The 26,084-nt window shown below is 39.1% G+C and overlaps 1 protein-coding gene across 1 annotated transcript; it reads right to left on the reverse strand.

The window, feature by feature from the left end:
• Window positions 1-3,957: 3,957 nt before the first annotated feature.
• Window positions 3,958-23,791, reverse strand: kansl1l (KAT8 regulatory NSL complex subunit 1-like). Its single transcript, XM_062431305.1, has 15 exons — window positions 23,625-23,791; window positions 21,334-22,480; window positions 16,981-17,125; window positions 16,502-16,654; window positions 14,211-14,286; window positions 13,376-13,545; window positions 10,702-10,873; window positions 10,098-10,223; window positions 8,005-8,151; window positions 7,433-7,533; window positions 6,575-6,687; window positions 6,136-6,208; window positions 5,861-5,973; window positions 5,390-5,498; window positions 3,958-4,089 (listed from the first exon to the last, which is right to left on the reverse strand). Exons 2-15 carry the CDS (start codon window positions 22,416-22,418, stop codon window positions 3,958-3,960), a joined length of 2,715 nt encoding a protein of 904 aa, XP_062287289.1. The 5' UTR covers window positions 22,419-22,480; window positions 23,625-23,791.
• Window positions 23,792-26,084: the final 2,293 nt, after the last annotated feature.

Below are 26,084 nucleotides of genomic sequence, written 5' to 3' on the forward strand. Positions count from 1 at the left end.
AAATCAGTTTGCTACGTCAGCACCATAGACAGCACCATGGATTAATCAATACACAGCACAGTTAGGCTACTGATGTTATAGAGCCCACAGGTTCTAACTTGCACAAACCTCAACTCAGATAAAGGATCAATGAGTCAGGCAGACTAGACTAACTTTTCTGCCCCTGCACTCTCTGCTGCTAGGGGATGGAGAGGTGGGTTGGTAGGTTAACAAGGGGGATGCATTTTGCTAACAAAGGGTTGGCATCCCCCCTTAAATCACCTACTGCGGTTAGCTTTAGTGTTGGATTAGCTAACAGTAACTAAAAAAATCATTTTAACAGATCACCAAAAGGCTTTTGAAAGAAAGTAGCATTATTATAGCATATTAACATTTTGGGGGGTTGCATCACACCAAAGTTGCCATGTTACCACAATGTTTAAATGGATGTAGCCTTGGCTCGGAGGAGAGGTCATCAGGTGGTATCCGACCTTCACAATGTTTTGACCTTTATCCATAACACCCAGTTGGCAGGTTGGAGGTGTTGGCCAAATCACTGCCCCTCTCCTCCGGGCTTCCAACTAGTGTCTTCCTCTTGTGCCAGAGCCAACAGGAGGTTCTTTCTGCCGCTTCCCCCAGCTGCTTTTCTCTCATGGCCCCTCACTCCTACTCAATCCTTTTGTCAGCAAATTCCATACAAATTGGGCTGGGACTCCACAACATCCCAACTCAACTGTAAACAGCCACGTTGTCCACCCTTTTTCCCTGGACCAGTTGATGGTACTTGGTAGTTCTGCCGCTTCTTCACAGCCCTCCTCCCATGGAACTGTTAGATCCATCATGATGCTCTTTACGATTATTTAGGAATTTCTTATAAGGTGAGAGCTGATATTACCTAATGCTTTTGAGAGGAGCCTCAAAGTTGCTAATAATGCTTCATCCACAGCTATTATTTTAATTCTCCTGACAGTCCTGACATTAGATCTTGCTGGGAAGGTGTAATGTTGCCTCTCACAGAGCCCTGATTTCATGCATGCTGGATTAGGACACCACCTGGTGTTACAACCAGAAGTTTCAGTTTCATCTGCTTGAAAACATTAACAACATATATAAATGTCCCAGGTATGTGTAATCCACTAACACTGTAATGCAAATGCAATGTTGTTCAAGAGCACCCCCTGGAGTATAACTGTAGTAACAACCAAATAGACCAATACAATGTAACATCATAGCTCTGTTCATGTTCATATTCATTTATTGATGATTATGGTAATGATGATGATGAACTAATTAAAAAATATTCTATACTAATGATCAATAATTTAACACTAATTTATTCTGTTAATCTACGTTAAATTAAACACTGATTGACAGATTATGTTTTAATACTAATTGAAGATGGCTTCTAAAGAGCAATATGGCCCCCGTGTGGCAACCAGGCATGCTCATTTTCCTGCCAGGCATCAGGATCAGACAGATGTAGAGAATCAAACCGATATGGCTTTAAGGTGAACCACTGGAGAGGTGAGACTACTGTTGTTGCTTTCTCTGTTCATTGAGAGATGTGAAGGCCTCTATTAGTCACAGCACCTGAGGAGCGAAGCAACTGTCCAATTGGGAGGTGACCTTGATTATTCAAAGCCTCTTGTATAAGAGTCTTACAGAAGGAGGGGTAGAGTGCACCTTTTATGTAATGCTAGTTTGTCGTCACTTTCTTTCACTAGTGACACATCAGTAACATTTTTTGTTGCATAATTATGCAATGTAGTATTCAATGAACCATTAGTGTCTCTAGGTTTACTCTAAATATTTTAGACAAAGCTTAATCACACCCAAGTCTATTAATTGAGAGCATTTTAATTAAAACGTAATCTATATATGTTTAGGGATTCTGACAGAAATATGCACATTTAAAAAGCCTCTCACTTATACTGTGCATTCAAAGTATGTAGACCACATACAGTATGTCATTTATTTCTGTATACTGTTCTCCAAGAAGTCAAAACATACACTTAGTATCACTGGGGGATCTTGTTCATGAACGAAATGAAAAGCAACCAAATTATGATTTTACTCAGTAGACATCTGAAGCACAGGAAAATGACGTGAGGATACCCTTACCAGTATGGAATCAGATAATTACAATCTGTAAATTAATTTCATGTGATGGAGTTTCTAATTCTGAATACCCGGTGTCCCAATCCTTGGCATAAAGCAACTGACACACATACATATTGAGGAGAGGGATGACCTTGACCACCATCTGTCCGTTAGGCCTTCTGGTATCTGTTAAGGATATTACGAGAAGAGGTTACACACATGGGATCAAAGAATGAGCTGTTTGGCAGGGACCGTGGCCTTAAAAAGCTGTGACCTCCATAAATGTTAATCATCTAAATCACTGAAATGACCTCACATGGGTTTGTCCTTCCAGTATTAGCTTGTATCTGTGACATCATATTAAATTGACTTGGCTGAAGTTGCAGACATATTTCACATGACTATAAAATGAAAACCTCAGAGCTTTTCTGACTCATTAGATGTTTCACTTCTGTCTATTTAAGACTTACATGTCTACATGCACACAGAGTAAAATAGTACATTATTATGGTTTCATGCTATTATTCTGATATTTTATCTTCTTTATTTTTACATTAACTCATAAAGTTTATATCCTCAACTTCCCACTGTGATCCTATGTGAGGAGGGTAAATCCCAACCTCTTTGTGCAGGGGTTTCAATTGATCAGTAGGAGTCGATAGTGATGAAAAAAAGGATGTAATCCCTCACTGGCTTCCTACCAGAGAACATTAACACAATTGTCAATATTACACTCAGGAACAATGACACCCAGAGGTACCTGAAGTGACCCCATGAGGTGGGGAGTGTTCTACTGCAGTGTCACCCATTTTTGTCAGCACTGGAAAAATGTACTGCTTGGCAAAGTATGACACCCACCACTATGTTTACTAATATTTGTTTACTTTTCTTTCTTCATAAAAAATATATATACCAAAATGACAGCATTAACATACAAAACAAAACAAAATAAAAAATAAAACGCGAAATCACAAAGCACATGCGAATCAAGTAAACATTACACAAAATGTGTGTGTTTTCTGAGGTCTCTCTACACAGACTCTCTAAGACAACTGTGAAAATAAATAGCATGTGACAACTACAAACAGTATATAAACCTGAGGCTACCATGGAGTTTTGCTGGTACATATTTGTTAACTTTTGTTACTTCTTCACATATAGAACCTCTTGTATATTAAAACCTGAAAGTATAGCAGGGGCTAAGTAGCACATTAAAACAATTTTTTACTATGTTACAATACTCACAATATAAATACTTCTATATTATATATAATAACATCAAATCAGTATACTTATTGAATGTAACTAAGCATCCTAATTAAGGTTCTGAGGGCACGCTTCTTCCTCATGGTCCCAGATGTGTGGTGATCTAGAAAAGAAATAAGACAATAAAAATGTATTGACAAATATAACATGTCAAAGTCACAATGTGGCTGTCCAAAATACTCAATGTTTGACTGAAAGGTAATTACTGTATGTATGAACTAATAATTTGTATAATTCCTTTCTTAACTTCTTAAATTTCTCTGACAGAAAGAATGAATTTCCCCTTTTTAATAACTACAATAATCAATAAATGAACATATGTATGCAGTGAAAAATTAAAGCGCTGACAAATTTCTAAATAGTTTCTGCAACAAAATGACTTATTACATTGAGTTATGGATTTAATTACTTTGAATTACTTATTAAAAGATAACAAATGAATGATTTCCTAAAAACTTAATCCAAATTAATGAACAAATTAAGAATTTGTTTACAGAAATTCTGCATAAAAAGGTCTGTCACACACAATCTACAGCATTTACTGTATGCTGTGTGGCACTAGAATTAATTTGTATTACTCTACTTGCTTACATGTAAAAAGTAAGGCACTGCTCACTCAGAGGCCAGTGGCTGCACTGCTCCTGTGTTCACCACCAGAGGGCAGTGCAGCACCGAGTTATCAGAGAGCAAGGCTTCTTCCCGGTCATCCAAAGGGAACATTCGTGGCTCCCAGGGTGTCTGAGGCTGCCAGAGGATTGTGAGAACATATAATTAATTTTAGCAAATTAGTACATGTTATCCACATCTGTAGGTTAAATATATTTCACAAGTTTGTTTTTACAACAAAGTTAAGTACACAGACTACATGTATGACTTTTATAGACACAAAGATGAGAATATAACACATTTATCAATAAAGTAATCGTGTAATGACCCTTGTGCTTGCTTAACATTTCATAAGCTACATACAGATTGTGCAACTCATATCAAATTGTGAAATTATGTCCATAACCCTAATAACTGCTATGCCCATATGAGTCTTTCTATTGAATTTAAACTTTAAAGGCTTTATCATAGGTCTTCATGACTCTGATGCCTGTTTGTTAACTCAAACGCTTCATCAGGGTTTGTACGGGCGCTGGAGAGCAAAGCAGTGAAGGAGAGGATATTTGCGGTGTGGAGAAGGTTGATTAGGCGAGTGTGGTTTTATAGTGACGTAGTCCTTCTCAAATCAAAGTGAAGTGGTAAAGGGCTCTGCAATCAGTGCATCATCAGCTGGAGCAAATCATTTATGTGGTCTCTCAAAGATCCATCTAGTCTTTAATAATGGCAAACTCAAGCAATATATAGTCTTTGTCTCTGTTCTGGAGCACAAACAGTCATATCTTTGATTGAAATGTCTCAAGCAAAGATTGGGTGTAAAATATTATCTATAGGTAATGTACTTCCCTCTTTATAGGGACTGGGGCACTTTATGCTTTTAGTCAACTTATTTTGCTTTCATGGCCTTTTCATCATTTTGATGTCAAAACAATATTTTGGGTAAAATAACACTTTACCCACGCTGACCATTGACTCATTACTGTTTAATTTGTATGTAGGCAATCCAGGAGAAGTACTGTGATATTTATTGGATATAGCTTGAACAAAATGATACCCAATGTTATACTTTCGTCATCCTCTATAACTGATTGCTTCTCTTTTGGATGTGCCATTCTCAGGAAACAAAAGGGGGAAAAAGTATCCAGTGCAAAACTCATTTCTCAAACCACCAGCTGGCGTTAATGTGAAAACATTGACCCAAGTAAATCAAGCAGCCAAAATCATCTTTCTCAAGGTTGGAGTTGAACTTAACCGCTTTTTGATTTTTATTAATCAATTATGTGCATAAAATTACCATTTTCCCTCTATGTTGAAGGCAGAAGGGAAACACTGCTGTCATCATAACATGACAGCCGTTAGAAAATAGCTGTGTGTATGACTCAGCGTGAGCAAGTTTGTTTTGGGGATTTGGGGTTTCAGCTGTGCTGCTTTTTGATCTTACCAACCACTCCTCTAAGCTGGGTTGTTCATCAGTATCCAGCTGAGCACAACTCCACTCCACAGAGCTTTCCTCTCCCGATGTGCACATCCCACCCCCACTGCTTGACAACCTGCTGCCAGATCTGGAGTGAAAAAACAAGCATACCCCATGAAACTCGACCAAAACATTCCACTTTCACATGAGACATATTTACATGCACAGAGAACAAAGTAAGTCTGCAACAGTTGCACAGCGCTGTCAGCACAGTCTTTGTTAGATTTGTTTTAATCCAATATTTTTTGTCAAATCTGATATTTGATATTTATTCTCAACCTGACACATGTAGTTTACCTTTTACATTTCTGCTTGGATGGAGAGACTGCTCACATTGGCAGGACACATTTTGGTGTCACATGATGTATGTTACAGTATTCAAAGCTGTGTGTGTGTGTGTGTGTGTGTGTGTGTGTGTGTGTGTGTGCGTGTGTCCACCTTGTAAGACGCCTGCAGCATTTTCTCTTTCCCCAAGATGGCCAGCACAATTTCTCTCTCTTCTCTAAAGCCAGGTGTCTTTGGGCAAAGGCTTCATCATTGAGGTCCTCCACCTGAAACACACACACACGCACGCACGCACGCACGCACGCACGCACGCACGCACGCACACACGCACACGCACACACACACACACACACACACACACACACACACAGATGAAGATATTTTCTTTACAAATCAAAATGCAGAGCTAAAAAAGGATGACACACTACCTGCCCCTCCTCATTGTCTTCTTCTTCCTCTGCCTCCTTTTCTATCTGAGACTGGGTGTCAACTACCCGCCAACTGTGAAAAAAGACAGACTTTTTGAGATGACAGACAATGATGATGGACAGTGTCCCCAACTCATTTCTATTTCAATGTTAAAAAGAGTAAAAACAGCTTAACAGCAATACAATTACATATTAGACTTGCATTAAACACCCTGAAAACGGTGAAAATGAATTCCAAGACAAAACAAATCAAGCACCATTATTTAGTTAGATTTAATTAATACATAATTACATACAGTCATACATACATTTATACACTTGGGGACAGTGAAAACCCATTGGCCATTAGCTTCAAAGAACTGTGTCATGGGTCAATGTACAATAACAGCAAACCTTAGGAATTAATAGTAACTCCTTCAGAGGTAGTGCTATTCTGTACCTTGGCGTGAGGATGTCTTTGTACTGCAGCTTCTCCACCTTAGCCAGTGACATGGGGATAACAATGTTGTCGATGTTGTACACACTCTCTCCCTGACGTTTGCGGACAAAGCCCTGAGAGGAAGCACGGCCATGTTGAAGCAACTTGACAGTTCACACCAACGACTCAGTTCACACATTCAAACTAATTCTGCATCATTAGGTTGATGTGATAAAGGGTTTTTTTTTTTTATAGACTGACCAGCCTGTCCACATTCAAGCCATATATGCATGCCAAGTGATGCATTTGAATTTGTGTTGCACAGAAATCTAAACATTACATTACAAACACAGGTCACCATGGTATCAAGAAAATATATAATTTCATACATTTCCCTTTAGCCGATCACCAAACCCTGAGATCCCGAGTAAGATTTACAACAATAAGTGGAGACGTGAGCATTATTTTTAAGTCAGAAATCTCTATCTTTATATGTAATTTGTGACTGATTTATTAACTGCATTAACCTTAACTGTATAGCTCTGATTATAACACATGATGATAACATATGATGATTGTCCTTTACCCCACATTTAATTCAGAAATCGGATGTTCTATCAGCCCTGATTACATTGTCCTGTTAGATATAATGTACAAAAATAAATATATTAATTGGAAGCATGTATGTCAATTAGGAATAATAGTTTTACGGCATTTGGAGGTTTCTGAGTCTTAGGACTTTGAGACTATATTACACATTGATGGTGAGAGTGAGGATTTGGTTTTAGGGTGCAGGTTAGAGTTAGGTTTAGGGTGAAGGAGGGGGGTTAAGTATTAAATTATTTAGGGTCCTCCCAGGTATAAAAGTGTTTGTGTTACCTGTGAGGCTTGCTTGCGTGAAACCTGTGTGTAGCTCTCCTCCAGGATTTCATCTGAACTTTCCTCTGGGTCACAGAGGTGGTACAGTACATCTGCCTCATCTAAGTGTAACAAACACATACACATCAACCTAGTGTTTAGCTGTAACGGACACCATATCATAAACAATTTGGCTAGAACAATAATAATATTCATCTATAAATCTAATGACAGTTAGTAGACACTGAACAAAGTTTCACTTATTACAGTATATGTTTATGTAATAATCATCTGTGCTGCTTTGCTGTACAGTGCATTGAAGCTTTCATGAATATTGTTTTAAGTGACCTCTTCTGTAAATAATGCATGTGACTTGACTGTACTTTAGTAACACTATCTCTCAGCTGACATTGCCACGGAATTTTGTGACTAATGATTTAAACACCATTTGTTGCTGTGTTGCAACACTAATTTTTGATAAATCCATGCAAAATCAATATGACTGTAAACTGTTTTTCACTCTAGCCATAGAATCACACTGATTTATTGTACATAGAGACTAAGGGGTGAACATACCCCCTACACACACACACCTTCTATCAGCCCATGGATGCGTCTTCTCTTTCTTTTCCTCTTATTGGATCTCCTGTGTTCACTCCGAGCAGAGTCTGCCAACCTGATAGGTGACAGATCCATAACTCTGCTTTTACGATGTCTTGCATGGTGCTTGTGTTTGTGACCTGTAACGATGCAAAAAGTCACACAAACAGAAACTGAATTAATGTACCACAGGAATTTCCTTTCTGCGCAATCTACCATTCAGTTCCTCTGTGATGTTATGCTTTGGTTAAAGTGTACAAAAGCTAATCCGTAATCATTAGTCTTACTACTTAAGCAGGTGAATGCTTCTCAGTTTTCTGATCTGTACTCATGTCATACTGCACCTACAGATTTTTTTTTTTTTAAGGTAATCATGGCAGTCAACTTGCTAGCCTTAGATTCTTCACCATGTTACGAAATGTATTAAATACATTTACTTTTTTGCTTTACATGTGTATTTTGGGCATTTTTTAGACTGGGTAAAAGGCTATGTTTTGTATTTTTTCAGCCTCTGTTTCTGATCAACGCTAAGATGAATATACTGTATATTTGAGAACGTGCTTTCTCTAGTGTGTGTTGTAGTGTAAAAATAGTGTTTCTCCCATCACCTCAGGTATGATGATTGTTAATTGATGGCCCCTCTGCCTCATGACTGTATGTTCTGTATGTATCTGTCTCATGCTCTGCTCTGACGAAGATCTTTGTGACTGAAAGCTTAGATAATACATTTGGTGGAAAGGAGATAAGCGTGCAGATGTTTTCCTCTTTTTTCATGGGAGTCAAAATATAACAAAGCGATGTGACCGTTACGCTAGTCAGGAGTTGAATACACTGCAAGACTGATAAAACAATCTCATAAATAGAGAAAACTGGCAAAAGCAACAGATGACTTGGAACGAAAATAAAGAATCAGTCATTGTATGGTCAACCTTTCAGTCTTTCGGTCAGGAAAAGTTCAGTTGTAATGTTGAGTTGTTATGGTTGTAAAACATTTAAAATAGTTAAGGATTAATTCAGTTACGTCGTTAAAGTCATTATTCTCCATGTCATTCGTCCATATTTCCACCTCTGCATGCTTCTACTGTTTACGTAATATTATTGTATTTCAGCTACAGTCAGATGTGATAAGAGGTTTGTTGCCATGTGCAAGGCTATTATTCTGGGGGATGTTTGCTTGACTTGGCTGTCTTCTTCTGTTATTGAAAAAGAGAGCAAGATTATTTAAGCAGACAAAAAAATCAACAGAGTGGTGCATGAGTGACGTCTTCATCAATTACAAATGTGCCGGCTTTGGGTCTCCTCCTTCACTCCCTCCCTACTTCATCATTTCTTATGTCTTCTCATGCCTGCTAAGGTTGAATTCCCACTTAGAACATAGTTTTGAGATAACCTTCACTGGACAAACAGGGAACATACTAAAATCTATAGTCAATGGTTGTTATGGTCTGCTACACTATGGAAACCATTAAACCAAAGCTGCAGACTTAAATGATTAACTAATCATTCGCTGAGACTAATATACAAAGACACACATTGACATTGGTGAAATGCCAAATGATTTCATTACCATCTACTGCTCGGTAGGAAGCCACATAGAGACGCAGTGGGATGTCTGACATGCTAGCAAGCAATTATGATGGTCCACAGAGAGATAACAAGCAGACACAGCAGTCGACTGTGAAGCAGCATTTTTATTCACATTGATATTATTTTGTTATACTGACTATAAGCAAATGGAAAAATTGTCTAAACAACTGTTTGTTGTTTTGTTTGTTTTTTTGTATTAGACATTAGATTAACACTGACTTCAAAACAGAATTCATCGAGTTCAATCACAGCAAAGCAAAGTGAGGCTCCTATCTGTTAGGTGAATAATTACAACAATAGCACCTTTGTCTTCCTGTCAGCTCACTCATCACTTCTCTGTGACATCAACACAGTGGGTCAGGCTTTGGCCTCGCTCACAGGCAGCACTTAAACATATTGGTTCAGTAATTACTACATGACAGAACTGAATTTAAGGGAGGAGAGCACCATAGAACAGGACAGGGTATTTAATCAATGCTGGTTATATGGAGGGACTTACTGCTGTGCAGTGGTGTGGAGCTGCGTCTGTTGTAGTGTGCTGGACTGGATGGCTGGGCATTGATAATCAAAGGCTTTTGGGACCATTCTTCTCTAGCCAGGGCTCTGTGGTGGGACAGAGGAGTGTCTGAAAGGAGATTACACAACGTTTAATATTAGGTTACAATAATACACCTTCAGCAAACAATAACAATCCATTATTCAGTACATTTCTCCATGTAAAGCATGGAATTGAGGGCAACATACACCGGCAGCGTGAAAACACTTACATCCATTGTTGTCTATGTAAACCCCCACACATGGACCCACATCAAAACACCATGGCAATTATTCTATTTCCCAAAAATGATGGGTAACACTCCAGTATTTTTTATCACAATCAATCCCTGGACTACAGCTACTGGCTACTGCTACACTTTTAGGTGGCACATTTGGCTCACAGGCATCAACTGACAAACGATGAAACGTTAGTAGAGTAGCTCTACCCTGTCAGATGGACAGCCAAGAAATTACTCTTGTTCAAACAGTGGATGAATCAACATTACAAATTTCTTTCAAAAGGAAAAAAGGCCCACACATTTTAGATTATGTTAATGTTTCCCTACCAAATGAAAGCGTAAACAGAGAGTGAGATCTGGAGCTGGGGGTCCTGGAGGGCAGGGCCCTGTTGGAGCTGCAGTCAGGATCGGAGCACATGACCACAGGATCACAAGAGGAGCAACAAGAACAGGAAGATGATGACAAAGAAGAGAGGATAGAAGTGGTTTTCCCCAAGTCCTGAAGCACAAGGAAGAAGGGACAAGAAAGAAAGAAGGAAAGAAAATGACTTACATTACATGATATTTAATGGCCAACAGAGCCGAGTTAAATTTGTGTACAAGTCAGGACACAGGACTTAAGTGTTTTCTGTGTTTTGTCGAGGTATGAATCATAAGGCGTTAAAGTCGCTGCTTGTTAGGTTGTCAGGTGATATTACAATCATGGTGGCTCTATGCTGCATATTTTAATAATAGCTTTAATTGCTCTGCTGTTCAGCTACATGTTGAAACTAAAAATATTTTGGCACTGGGGCATCCAATGGTCTGTCAAGATTTAAATATGTTGAATTTGTACATGAGAAGTGACACTTTTATCTGGTTCACATGGTTTTACATGATCTAAAGAAGAACTAGTATAGAGATTCGGAAAAACTTGACTCACACCTCATGTTTGTACAGGTGTGACTTATTTCTGATATATTGTGTACCACTTATTTTAAAGTCCTATCTGATTATCTCAGTCACAATGACATAGGACAAGGGGAAAATGATTGTTTGAAATGTTGAACAAAATCAGACATAAGGTCCTAAAGTGAGAATAATAGGTCAATTTGAGCAACATCAGCATTCAGCTAGAGTAATGTAACCTCCCTGCAAGTAGAAGTATAATTTTCAACCTCTATTTAACTCTGCATTGATCTCCACCAATTCCTGCAAAAAACAACCAGCTTTTTAGCCACCAAATGCTCCATTATGTTCACCAGCTAGTCGTTAACTCTGTTTGTCATAATGTAACTCACAGTTTGTCAATCAGAGTTTTTTCTCTGAAAAACAGCTGCCTACTGCAGCTGAAATCAGCACTAATGAGAGCTGTGAGATTGAATAGTAAAATTTGTGGGCCAAAGGAAAGTAATACAAAGAGCTGCACTGCACTAAAATGCTAATGAGCTGAGGGGAACTGCAGAGTTGATAATCCAGCATGGATTTGTCACAGCAGCTATGAATGACATTACATACTGTATACATATGGCCTCTCTACAATCCTCCCACCTAAACCCAGATAAATTGGACCTCAGAATGAAGGAAAAGCAGCCAACAAGATCTCAGTGCAAACTCTTTCAAGACTGTTGGAAAACCATACCAGGTGACTACTTAAGTATGCAAAGCTGTCATCAAAGCAAATGGTGGCTACTTTGAGGAATTTCAAATATAAAAGACATTTTAGTTTGTTTAAGACTTTTGCATTTACGACATGATTCTATATTTATTAGTGTAGTTATTATACAGTTTTGATGCCTTCAATAGAAAATAGTAAAAATAAAGATAAACCCTTAAATGAATAGGTGTGTCCAAACTTTTAGCTGGTAATGTATATGTACCGAGGCCACAAGAAATATAGATGCAGCTTTAAATTAAGATATCATAAAAATAAATGGGACTGTGGCTGTCGGTAACCTTAGAGACACTAGTTAAACACATCACCTACTTTAATGTTCACTGTTCATTAGAGTTGCAGAGTGGAATCATTAGAGAGATGCAGGTCACTCATATTTTGGTGGTTTTAAGAAGAGCCACTGGTCAAATGACACTGCCTCACAGCCAGAGAAAAGTGAATATCTATAAAAATGCACCTTTAATAGTAGATTGTGCAGCTGGTTGCTCTTCTTACTGTGAATCAATGATGCATGTTAATGGAAGGCTTTGATTAGAAAGTGTAGCAGATGCTCTGAACTACATGAAATTCAGTCAAATCCAATAACAATAAACAATTCAGTGTTTATATGTTATGTTCACTTATTTACTGTGTATTATTTTTCAAAGGCAGTGTTTGAATGCTTATAACTGAAATAGTGTGAAGCTAAGCAGAACATTACCAACCACTTGACACACACCACTGCCACTCCCCTTTATTTTTTTTGGCAGTAAGAGCATTACACTATATTACCATGGCTAAAAAAAGACTACAGCTTTAACATGATAACATGCATTTGTGTTTATTTCAAGCAAATCCAAGAGATATTATGTTTTAATTAAAAGCAGGTGACTGGCTCTAAACATTAATTCCCTTTTAATTTGGGGAACTATTTTAGTGATATGGTGATCTAGCACTGAAGAACCTTCTGGGAGCTATCACAGCTTGCACATTTTGCCTGAGTGCTTTGAACATCTACTTGATATAAATACTTTATTCATGAAAAACATTAATGACAAAGTTTTACACATTTATCAGCTTTTCAGTCTTTATGATAAAACCTCAAAAGGGTCTCTACACAGGATTTGTAAGTAGCACATTTTGAATGAGTAGATTTAAGCAAGGACACAATATTAATGTGTAATAGTAACAGTGTCATTTTTATTTCTGTCATGTAATCGCTCCACCTCAGAGCAGAGGAAGGGAGAAGACATCCCATTAGCACATTTACAGATAAATGTCAACAACGTGCATGTGTGTTGTCACAGCAGTGTGTGTAAAAGGTCTCACAGACTGACTTGAGTATAGAGGAGACTGCATGTAGCTTACCTGTGGACTACCAGGGTTGTAGATGTTGAAAACGAAGAGTTTGGGCTTATGGTAGGTGACCAGGGGTCGGGTTCGAGCACACACGCATGACATATCAGCTTTGAAGAGCTGTTGCCTCCTGGACCTCAATCTCCTCGGCATAAAAACCTCGTGTCCTCTCTGACCACTGCAAGGACAAGATTGGATGAAGCCATAGAAATATCAGGTATATGATTAATGCTACAATCTACTAGAAAATGTTTTTTAAAGGTCTCTTAGACTTGGTCACAAATAACAGCCAGGAACAAACAACACCTACATATAACCCCATGTTACATCCATACACAAGCAGAATATCTCGTATTTGTTGTGTAGCTTTTATCTTCACAGCCAGACAGGGGGAGTTAAAAAGGCAGAGAGGAAAGACATGAAAGGATGATTCAAGTCAGACCAGATGGAGGGGACTGACCAAACTCTTTCACTGGGTTACATTCCACACAGGGAGCATGCTTTCAACCTTGATAACTTAGCTAACTGCCTCAGCCTAAAACCTCTATGAGTACAAGTTCCTGTCTTTTTTTCAGTTTAAGTTTAATACCTCCCCCCTTGACTATTTCAGCTGACAATAGAGTTAATGAAAAATTGACTAGCTCCATGTTATCCTTTGTCTCTGAATAACACATCATTTTACTGCAATTACAGATTATTGTAATGTGTGTGTGTGTGTGTGTGTGTGTGTGTGTGTGTGTGTGTGTGTGTGTGTGTGTGTGTGTGTGTGTGTGTGTGTGTGTGTGTGTGTGTGTGTGTGTGTGTGTGTGTGTACTCTACCTTGTGAAGGCTCGCTTGCCTCTCCAGGTCTGTGCTTGTTTTGATGGCGGTGAAAAACTCAGAGGAGGCATCAGACTGTTGACGATCTGGCTGAGCTGAGCACTCTGCAATGAACAACATCGGCCATATAACACATTTCATAGGTGACAAATAAAAAACATAATTGTGAAATATAATCCATCCTTTCAGAGGCAGTGAGTGAGTGAGTGAGTGAGTGAGTGAGTGAGTGAGTGAGTGAGTGAGTGAGTGAGTGAGTGAGTGAGTGAGTGAGTGAGTAGGCTTTTGGAGGACATTCTGCTTTCTTTTCTTAATTTCCACTGGACACAAACTTCTTTTAATTCCTAAGAAAGAGCACAGACGGCATAGAACACAGAGCTGACCGTTTCACCAAGTGGGGTTTGAGCAGTGACGCTCGTCAGATCAACACTGGTGCTTTCAAAAACCCCTTCTGAGAGACCATGGCTAAAAAAATAACTAAATTAACAACTGAGCTAAAAGCATAAATGACCCTGGGGTCATTTGAACCAGAGAGAGGATCAGACAACTCCAAACAACACATTTACGTCTAGTGTAAGCCTACAGCTGCCTAAACATTTTTATGTACTGTAGCATTTATAGTTGTGATAGTTCAAGTAATTCAGTAGGGACACTTGAAATGCTTGAATTATTATGAAATCAGAGCTAATATCAGTTTTTCTTAGTAGTTTTATACAGTACACTGCTGTATGCAATTTTATCATAATGGATTTGACGATAGTGATGTTTGAAGTATGTTATTCCTGCATGTAAAAGTTAAAATAATTTACTAGTTTCAGTAATTACGAGCTGCCATCTTAAGTCAGAGCATCAGCCGACATATTTGAAGAGTCTCCAAACTTATAACAAAGGAATTAAATATTAATTGGGAGTTTTGGTGCAAAATGCTTTATCCACGCTCATCATGAGCTCAAGAAATGTCTATTTTCTCTAAAGTTTTTCTTTAAGACGTCTCTTTTACTTTTTTGTTGTTTTTTTTGTTGAGTGAGTGCACATTTTAACATATAAATGTATCAACTTTAAGATTTATTTTGTCTTTTATAAATTTGGTAAAATTAAGTGGCATGTTTCTTTTTAAGCCTAACTGAAGATTGAGTAAAGTCAGGAATAATTTTATTAAATACTCAACCAACATCACAAAGATCCAACAAAAGCCTAAACTCATCGCCAGCAGCGTCACTCCAAAACCAGAGACAGTGATGAATCGGCCAGGACTTTTGCCGTATCTGACTGCTTCAGAAAAGCTATACCAGGAGGTCCACCTTCAGCTCTGAACAAGGCTGCTGGACTGCTGGTGGGCCCTGCTGTCGGGCCTTCACCCGCTCAGTGAACCAAACCGCATCCACCGCCTGTGAGCTTGACTGGCAGCGAAGACTCTTTCACAAGATCAGCTAAACCTTTACAGCAGCACTGTAGCCAACAGGCCTGTATCCCACAACTTAGACCACATCAGTGAGTTCAAAGGCACAACAAGCCAGACCAGCTGAGACAGCCTCATCCCTGCAACGCCAATCTTTAACACAGTAGGCTCAATGCACTTCACTATGGGCAGTTAAGGTTGATACTATTATATAAAGATCTTTTATTCCTTCATTTTAATATTTTCTTTATCATGTATGATTTAGATGTTTAGCTATCAATAATCGTCTTTTATCAGCAAGAAAGTGTTCCACCCTCTCCACAATAAGGGTGGATTCCTGAATAAAACACTAATTTTATTTGGGAATCCTGAATCCATTCATGCTACAAAAGGTGCAAAATTGCCTAGTGCACCGCTTGTATATAACTTATAAAAAACACTTTATTTAAAATGTATGTAGTTGCTTCACTACAGAGCTTGATGTGGCTCAAATGTGTGTATACAGTGATGATTCAGGATTAAGCCACTTACTGTACAGGCAAACAAATAAACTTGCATTCAAAAAACAATTTACAATGTGGTTAAACATCCAATAAACATTTTTTGCACTTTTCCTGTCTCCAAACAAACTCACTTACACCAAGATAAATTAAGTCACACAGCTGTGTTACTGCACATCAGCTGTGCTTGTTACTCATTTTGGCACAATATTGCACTTGAGCATCTGCCTTCTTGGACAACTACTCCATACAAATGCAAAAAAGTGTGGTTTGAGTTGGGGGAGGTGTTCACACACAGAAGTTAAACCGCTTGGATCAATTTGTTTAAAATTCTCAAGTAATGGTTGTGTATCTAACATTATGGATAGCTAACCTTCTGTGAGTGATCAGGATGTTCTGACATTAGTGTGTAACTCCTCATACCTGTCTCTCTATGTTGTGCAGAAGGCGTGTGGGACTGCAGGGTTCGGTGTCAGCATCTGAGGCTGTGCAGGATAACCCGGCCATTTCCCTCAGCAGGGTTTGCTGAATCTGCCTGTCTGTCAGTGGCTGGGACTCTGCAAGCACCACACCACCCTTAGACACACACATATAGCATGGGTTAATCCTTTCACTCGGAGACTCAGGAGACTCATTTGCAGGTAGAGTCGAATAGAGTCTAATCTATCGATACATTAAATGCTCATTTTTACAGTATCAGTCAAAAGGTTTGGCCACACTTAAAGTTGTGACCAAACCTTTGACTGGTACTGTATGTAACTTCATAGTATTAGCAGTCCATGAAAGTTGCTGTGAGTTTGTTGTTGATTCTTTTTGGCCCGTAGTGGTCAAAAAGTGTTTAATGCAGCTTTAAATATGACATTAAGGCGCCCATTTTTTTGAGGCGTATACTGTTATCCTACCTTGGAGGAGCGGATGTGCTTGTGGAAATCCACCAGTTGCTGTATCCTCCCCTCCAGCTCAGCCAGACGTAGCTGCAACCAGCTCCATCTGCTGCCCAGCTCCGCCCTCTCCGCTAGCCACTTTCTCTCACAGCTGCTATTGCTGCTGGCAGAAGGGACAGAGTGACAGATGAGAGAGGAGAAGACATAGGCCCTTGTAACAGAAACGTATATTATTTTAAATCCTTCACAAGAAGAATTATCTTAATCCTTATGATGATTTGTAATTAGTCATGAATGCAGCAAAATATCAAGATATTGACTGGGCAGGTTGAACTTGGACAACTGCCATCATTGAGCCTGTCAGCCTATTGGTGTGCATGATGTATAAATATGAGTGGTTTCCATCCCAGTAGAAGATCCCAGTAGGATCAAAACATCATCTTGATTAGATTTTGTGGCTTGGAGTAAGTGTGCAGGTGTTACCTTCTTTCAAAGATATTAAATGCAGTCATAAACTCCAGTATGATACGCTGAAAGCACACGACATGTTTAGCATATGAGAATTATTAGCAGGAGTATGTGTGCCACTAGAAACACAAAAGATGAGAGACAACAATTGTTGAGAAACAAAGACAGTAGAGACATACCAAACCATTTCTCAATTCACACATTTGTCAACACGCAGTATGTAAGACCCATTTTTACACAGCCATGCTGCCATGTGGCGTGTAAATTGTTCAGTGTCCTGACAATGTACGGGGGGATGCTGAATCACAAAAGCGTATCTAGGCCACAAAATAAAACACTGTTGATTTGTGCGGTGTTTGTCTATACGTTTCCATGGCACTATCCTGTTCAGTTAGCATTTCTCTTGCGTGTGTGTGTGGTTGGCAGGCTTCAGCAGGGCCACACAGACACAGCGGTTGCTATGGCGGTGATCTTGGACCTTGGCTAGGACAGAGAGAGACTCCCCCACTTCAAACACTCTGATGCAGCACAAGCAAAGGTTAGGCCAGTCAAAACACAGACACACACACACACGCACGCACGCACGCACGCACGCACGCGCACGCACGCACACACACACACACACACACACACACACACAGTGCTTAAAATAACCTGTGGTGTTGTTAAGAAGTTATGTTAATGTTTGCCTGTTAAGTGAAATATTTTAAATTGTTTATCTGCCTGTAATTTACAGCCTGTGAATGGTTAATGGTTAATGGCTCTCGTCGAGTTTCACTCAACCTGAAGCTAATTTCTGTTTATAAAGGAGTAGGCTCTCTCTGTCCTACAGGAACAATGAGCAGACCTGGCTGCCCTGCGGCTCTTTCCGACTGTATAATGAGAAAATTCCAGGAATATTTGCCAAACAGTAGGCCAGTCAGGAGGAGAGGAAAAGACGGGAAAAGAAGAGGAGAAATCTAATCATACTTACCTCATACCTAATACCTGCTACTGAGACATGAATGTGCAGTAGATAAAACATTATGTATATTCAACATAAAGGTTTTGACATTGCTGAAATAAATGTGGAGTATAGAAAGACCACAGTGAAAAAAAAAGGTTTTCTTAGTGAGTTTCTGGTTAAAGGCCAGGCTCAGTAAGTAGCTCTGGATCTACAAATTCCCTTATTTGAAAAGTGTTTCATTTGCAGAGGCATTAGAGGTTTTGGGTGTGTCCAGCAGTTAAACTTTCCAACACTTGGCCTCTTACAAGTACTCTCACACAGTGAAATACATTTAAAATTACAAACACACTGAAAATGAGCAACAGCTGCAGGCCCCTTTTTTGTGTTTTTTTTTTTTTTTGCAATGACTGCTGCCAGTGCAGAGAAAGAGCAATGTGGACATGTGGTTTCAAATTAAAGTCTAACCATGTCACTGCTTCACAAGTTTAGAGGCCATTCCCACATTTTCTGTAGAAGGAAAAAAACTTTTGCCCCCCTCCCTCTCCAGCAAGGAGATATCCTCTTCAAGGAGGAACCTGCCATAAAACTCCCCCAGGGGTAGTTTTACTGAAGGGGGCACAAAGCATTGCTCCACACAAGACCACACACCAAGGCAAAAGACACACAAAACACTACACACACACATATAAAACCCTCTTTCTCGTTTCTGTTTTTGGTGTTAATACTATAAACGTGCCCTGATTCAAAAATGATGAGGAACAAACTGAAGGGTCAACATCTTCCTAAAGAAATAAATGTTACTGAGCTTGAACCACCGTTAACTTATAATTTTAAAAAAAGGTTTAACTAGACTGAAGCCGACGTTGCTGTGAATACTAGTTAACAGACTGGTTCCACTGACGCACCGAGACCAGGAAGTGACCGGCGCTTTCCGAACGCTGACGTTACACTGACGTCCACACATTGTTGACAAGACCTTAAAAACATCATGACACTGAAATATAAAATTTAACTGGGCGTCTACACAGGCAAGGACAAGAACTGCGGCCCAGCACGACTCTCTCAGTGTCTGATTACAGTTTTTTTTTTTTTTAAACACTGTCTTCTTCTCCAGTCAAATATAATGGAGACCTGTTGTGCTTCTTAAACCCAAAACAGTTCAAGCGTGATAACATTGTCACATTCCTGACTTTGTGTAGGACGACTGAAATCCTCTTTTTAAACCTTTAAAAACGCTCCTGTCCAGGATGTCCTGGTTGGCAGGATAGTTTTAGACGGTTTTGGAGGTCGACAGTTCAAATCCCGCTCTGGACCTTTTCTGGGATTATCCCTCTGTCTCTCTCTCTCTCTCTCTCTCTCTCTCTCTCTCTCTCTCTCTCTCTCTCTCTCTCTCCACATGTTTCCCGTCATTCTCCGCTTCCTGCCAGAAAAATAACATTCATAGAAATGCCCCTTTCTTTCTACTTGATCCCAGACTAAATCCAGAACCTGCTCTCAGTTATATTTCAGTTTCTTGATTTCACCAATAGCTGCTCAACAAGAAGATAGCGTGATGTTTGGTAGCATACTGGTTTAATGTGTTTAAAGTGCCATGAATAACAGAATTTAAATTTAAATTTAGCACAAAAAAAAAATGTAAAAAAGAAAAGAAAATAGCATATCAACATCTTGGATTTGTTTTCCTCTCAGACATAATTGTTGTCGTTGTTGTGTCGTCACATCGCTCAGTTTTAGCTCGATTTCTCTCTTTCCCTGCATGTAATACTGCAATATTAACAGTATGAATGAGATCAAAGCAAAAACATCAACCTAAACTGACAAAATATTTCAAAGTATGGTTATAATCTTTATTCTTCAGATCCGTACTAGTCTTGTCGCTTGCTAGTCTCACAAAAACACACTCAAAAAGGATCACAACTCACAAACATAAAAGACTGACATATTTTTTCCCCTCATCTGGAGCACGATGACTCCCTTTAGGCAAGGGCACGAGTACGGCAGCACCACCCAGCCCAACTTCACACGCAGACACACACTTCAAAAGCGTGTCTCACTAAAAACAGGAGGGGCTGAGGCACAGAATGGCATGCTGAAGGCTTTCTGGCAAGTCCGAGCCTGTGGGTAAAAGAAAGCTGGCTGGTGTGTTGCATGGAGAGAGAGTAATGCGTGCGCGCGCGTGTGTGTGTGTGTGTGTGTACGTGTGTTTGTGTGTGTGTGTGTGTGAGGCTGAAATACACTGTGTCATCACACTCTCCACAGCTGGGAGGACAACAGTTTTGACAGCCACACTGTAAACTTCTCCAAGGACCAAGACAAATATGTGCGTGCAGTTTGAATCCAGCACAGCAGAGGTAGATGTGTATCAGTCTACGTCTCTCTTCTCTTAATGTCAAAGAAACTAAATAAAATATGCTCGTTTTACCCCATTTTTGAACTTCTTCTCTCTTGCTGTGCCTGCATTTCGTTGTCCTGAGCTGAATGGTTGCCTGGTGTAAAAGTCTGCCTCTGTGTGCTCTCCACTTGTCTGAATTATAACAAAAAATGCTGCACCATAAACCAAAGATTTGTTGTGGTGAAGTTGGTTTCTTATTGTTGTCTAGAACAGTAGCGAGTACTTTATTATTTGAAACTGTGTGAAATGATATATGACTTACTTCAACTCGATAAGTAAGTCTCTCTTGTTTATTTAACTTAACTTAAAATTTGTCAAAATAGGACACACCTCATTTTTATACAAGCCCACAAGGAAATTGGTTTCATTTTCTTCTTGTAGCTTGTAGAAAATGTGTGTGTGTGTGTGTGTGTGTGTGTGTGTGTGTGTGTGTGTGTGTGTGTGTGTGTGTGTGTGTGTGTGTGTGTTTGACCATGCAGTACTGTAAATCCCTTCAAACAAGCAGCTTTTTGGAAATATTTATATAAAGAAAAATACTGTAGTTCTGCTCTGACAGAATACTCACACAGGTGAAGTCTTTGTTTTTCGGTGAATCCTTTCCTCTGCCTGCTCTTCATCTGAGCTGCTGCTGCTGCCCGTGACCTCCGAGTCAAAGGCCTCCTGCAGGCCTTTCAGCACCGCCTGGCTGGAAAGGCTGAACTCTCTGAGCTCCGTGAAGCAAGACGAGGCCGTGGACGACTCTAGCCAAGAAGAATGGGGTTTACTGTCCGCTTGTGGAGGTGGCACACCAGGATGTAAGGAGTCCAGGCTGTCAAGAGACACACCTCCGCTTTGACACTGCCTGTTCAGCCCCTCCAGCTGCTGAGTGCAGTGTAGCACGGCATGCTCTCCTAACAGGGCTTGCAATCTCTTCTGAAGCCTCCAAGCTCTGCTGTGAAGTCCTGCCTGCCTGGAGAGGTGCTCCTCCAGCACCGCTCGCGATACCGGATGCTCAGAGTTCAACCTGCCACCACAAGGACGCACCGATGCTGGATAAACACAGCTAATTCCAGCCATGTCCCTCTGTGTCAGTGTAGGTGGGGGTGCAAAGCAGGCGGCGTAGCCTTCTGATTTTACCTCCGCGTGGCTATATGAGGGAAAAGCGCTTGTAGGGGTAAGAGAGGAGTGATGCACATCAACACCATCTGGCCCACATTCAGGAGCAGCACTGTGTCCACGCAACAGACGAGCCTCTTGGCTATTGTGCTCAGGGACAGGGACTAAAAACATGTCTGGTACACCTGGGAAGACTGAGGCCACCTGATGAGAATCTCTCCGGCCTTTATTGAGGGCCAGGAGGCTGAGGAGGGAGCCTGTACTGGGGAGGAGGACCATCTCACACTGGCTGGCAGACGTCTGAAGAAATGGGGATAGCACTGGGTTAGCAGGGACGTCCAGAGGGGCTGCGGGGAAGCAGGAGTCAAGAGGCGGGAAGGAGGAGAGGTTCAGCCACATCTTCTGGAGGTCACCATCCTCTGTCGATCTCATCTGAGACTCCAGCTCGGTGCTTCGTATCACTCTGCTATCTGAGTCCATTCTGACAGAGGCGGGAGGTGAGGACAGGTGGATCCCATGGCCATCTTTCAGGATTTTGGTCAGGGCTGGGGCCATAGCCCTTTCTGATCCACCGATATTCTAAGGTAGCAGACTTCACAGACTGCACCTTAAATGATCTGACAAGAGACAATTACACACAAAAATGGTGAGACTGACATAACAAAGCCATTTTTAACTGATTTCTACTGATCGGCAGCAGCACTTCAATTGTAGGTCAATGATGCAACCCAGTGTCAATTGGTGTAACCAGTATTTTTTCTTAAAAATATGTTTATACAGGAAAATAAATGTGAACTAAAATGTGGAATAAATACAATCCACTTTAAGCAACGCAGCACTATGTTTCGTTACAAATTCGTCACACTTTTTTTTTTTTTTAAATAATTGTTGTTATTTAGCATTATTGACAAAATGCATTAAAATTTAAATGTAGAAATATTCCAAAAAATGTGTTTTCATTTGATGTTTTAAAATGAAGTAATTATCTGTACAAGTTCACTTAAATACACTGCAGGTAGATAAAATACTTAATATTTATCATTCTTTTGTGGTTACACCATTTGAGGAGCATTCAGTCTTATTTTTGGTCTTTTCAAATGACATATAACCAACAAAAATACAAAATGTACATTTTAACAAACCTGATGCTCCTTTTTTTTCTGATGTTTTTTTTTGTTGTTACATATTTTTGAATTGCTCATCTTGCCAACCCTTCTTTGTCCCTTATTTGTCCCATCTGTCCCTTATGTGTACGTTATTTGCCCCTTCCCTTATTTGTTCCTTAGCCTACTTGTCCCTATTTTTCCCTTATCTGTCCCTTATTTTCCCCTTATCTGTCCCTTATTTGTACGTTATTTGTCCCTTATTTGTACGTTATTAACGTCACCTTTAGCTTATGTTGGCTCATTTTTCTCGTTAAACTAAAAACTCAAAGGATTAAACTAAGTTCTAACAAGTCGTCTTTGCCCTTGTGTTTGTTGACATTACAATAGCTGATTACAACAACTGTCTCACGGTTTTTAACCAGGCTAACTTTGGGTTTTTTATAACTAGTCCTCATCATCATGACAGCACGTTAATTGTACGTTAAAGGTTACATTTAACGGAGGGATAAACGATTAGCAAACACTGTTTTAAAACTGTGTGACTGCGAGCTGTAATTTACCGAGAGTTTAACCATGTGTAATAATCCTAGTTTATAACATTTCACGTATAACATATAACTTGTGTAAGAAGGAGCTAACTGTTGAGACTACTCACCTGACCGGGGAGGTAAACCGTTAACGGGAATAACCGCAGTTCAGATTTACGGCTCAAACCCGAGATGACAATCAAATATTCATAACATATAACATATATGGACATTAAACCCGTCTGCTTTATAGGTATCCAGCGGTAACACTTGTTTGTTTGTTTATTTGGTCAGAGAATCCTCACAGACGTCCTCACACAGGTCTCCTCTCCTCCTCTCTCCTCCTCTTTCTCCTCATCAGCTGCAGGAGGAGGGGCGGAACCGGACCTCGCGATGCATTCAGGGGCCTCCTCAGAAACTCGGATTTACGAGGAACACCCTGAGGTCTACTGAGGATTTTTTAAATGACCTTTTTATTTAGATGTCTCATTAAACTCAATGGCCATTTCATCAGGTACACCTGTGCAATCTAATTCAATACAATACAATAGCTCCTCTATAAAAGAGTTTTTTTCAGTTTATGTTGACATTGTCAAGAAGGTGATAATTCTTCTTTATGTTTATTATTGAGGTTGTAGTGGATGATGGTGATGTACTAAAGTGCATTATATCGAATGGTAAACCTAATATTATTTCCACTACATTAACATACATGAGGGAGGCAAAATATCAGGAACACTATTCAATATAATGCACCCCAGCACACCACCACCACTTAGTACAACCTCAGTAATAAATGTAGAATTTATGGCAGAACTGTTGTATTAGATCTCATTAGATTGCACAGGTGTACCTAATGAAGTGGCCAGTGAGTGTGTATACAATATAGACTTCCCATGTCAACAAAACAAAATATTTTTTACGAGAAAGCTAACAACTTATCTCTTCAATTTAGCTTTCAATAAGCTTTTCTATCAGTCACTACTGTATTTATTTTACTTGATTTAATATATTATCATTATTCTATTTTTAGCTACTTTTACTATGTACAATTTTTATTGTTATTTTTATTCTCATATTCCATCTTATATCGCATTCATGTTTTTATTTCTTTCCTTTCTTTTCTGTTCTTTTTTTAACGTGTTCCTTTTATGTGAAGCACTTACAGTATGTAATTTCTTTATTAATTAACATTATTATTATCATTATTTAAACAAAGACCCACAATCTTAGCAACAAAGCAAAACAAAACATAAAAACATAATACATAACAAAATATAACATACTGCTGTAACACACATTTGCCCCACATAACAAACAAGCTCAACCTCAGTATCTTCGTATCTGGTTAACTTAAATGAAATACAGTAGTTAATTGGGACAGTTTGACCTGTATAGACGTCCTTGGGCATGGATTCATAATTCATAATATTATTAACCATTTGTTTTATAAACAGAGAGTTGGCTACAGTTTTATACATGGATCTTGTTTTTCTCTCCAAGTCTCCATACAGACTTGTGAAGACACAGTGTGAAAAATCTTCCAAAGTCTGTGTTTTTACCCTAAACTAATGTTCTTCATGATATCTCATTATGAAAATAGGTCTTCTAAGCATTCTACATAAACATTGTCTATTTCCTGTGCCAAAATGCACCACCTGCACAAAGGAAAAAATGTCTTGTAATTTATCGCTTCACTATCTTGTTATTTTAATTAAGCATGTTATGCAACATTATTATACAGATAATAACAATAATTATGTACAAGGTTTGATTTCAGCTGTGTTTATTGCATGTCTCTGACTGCCAAATAAAGGCAAAAAATGCTAAACCTTCTTCTTCAAAAGATCTCATAATTATGAGATCCTTATAATTACTAGAAAATGATTTAATAATTACAGCATCTGGATCTCATTGTCATGAGATTTTTGGAATGACAAGATCTTAAATATAAATATACAATATACCAAGTCACAATCACAAGAGTTCCATAAAGCATCAAGGACATGTTTAAAACAGCTGAAATAATTGCCAGTGTTGTTGCCCACTGTAGCTGCTACAGCAGTTGCTTCATGATCGAAAAAGAGGGCTTTTTTTTAAAATATTTTTTTATAATTGACGTAATGTGACCTTTTGATATGGTGTCTGAGAACTTCAAATGTAGCAGGAATCAAGTAAGGTTAGAGAGCCAACAGCCAGCCAGTGACCTTAGTTTGAGTCCAAGTGGCTTTGACACAACAACAGTCAGGTGTAAAATGGAGAGAAAAATATCAAAACAAAATGTAGACTACAACAAAAGTGTTTATTATGTATGCAGTGGCAACACAATATTTTAACTACACTGAATAAGGAAACATGCAAAAATGCTCATATGCCACAGTTTTACAATGAAAAAAAACATCACAACACCATTTATGTACAACAGGATGAACAATAAAATACACTACTTTTACTACTGACGCTCACATAAATTGCTTCACTTCAGAAACTTGTATTACACAAATAAAAAAATATCTTTCTCAATTGTATTTTCACAACTTTCTTGAGGTGTTGATTTATGTTCAATGTGGATTGGAATATTTCCGACA

This window comes from Scomber scombrus, chromosome 13, assembly GCF_963691925.1.
Source record: "Scomber scombrus chromosome 13, fScoSco1.1, whole genome shotgun sequence".
In the NCBI taxonomy this organism is placed as follows: Eukaryota; Metazoa; Chordata; class Actinopteri; order Scombriformes; family Scombridae; genus Scomber; species Scomber scombrus.

Coding starts and splice junctions, on each gene's coding strand:
- kansl1l (XM_062431305.1), bottom strand. CDS start 22,418: ATGGCCCCAGCCCTGACCAAAATCCTGAAAGATGGCCATGGGATCCAC. Junction 13,546..14,210: donor GCCATCAAAACAAGCACAGA/CCTGGAGAGGCA, acceptor AATCTTGTCCTT/GCAGTGGTCAGAGAGGACAC. Junction 8,152..10,097: donor CTCCACACCACTGCACAGCA/GTAAGTCCCTCC, acceptor GCATCGTTACAG/GTCACAAACACAAGCACCAT.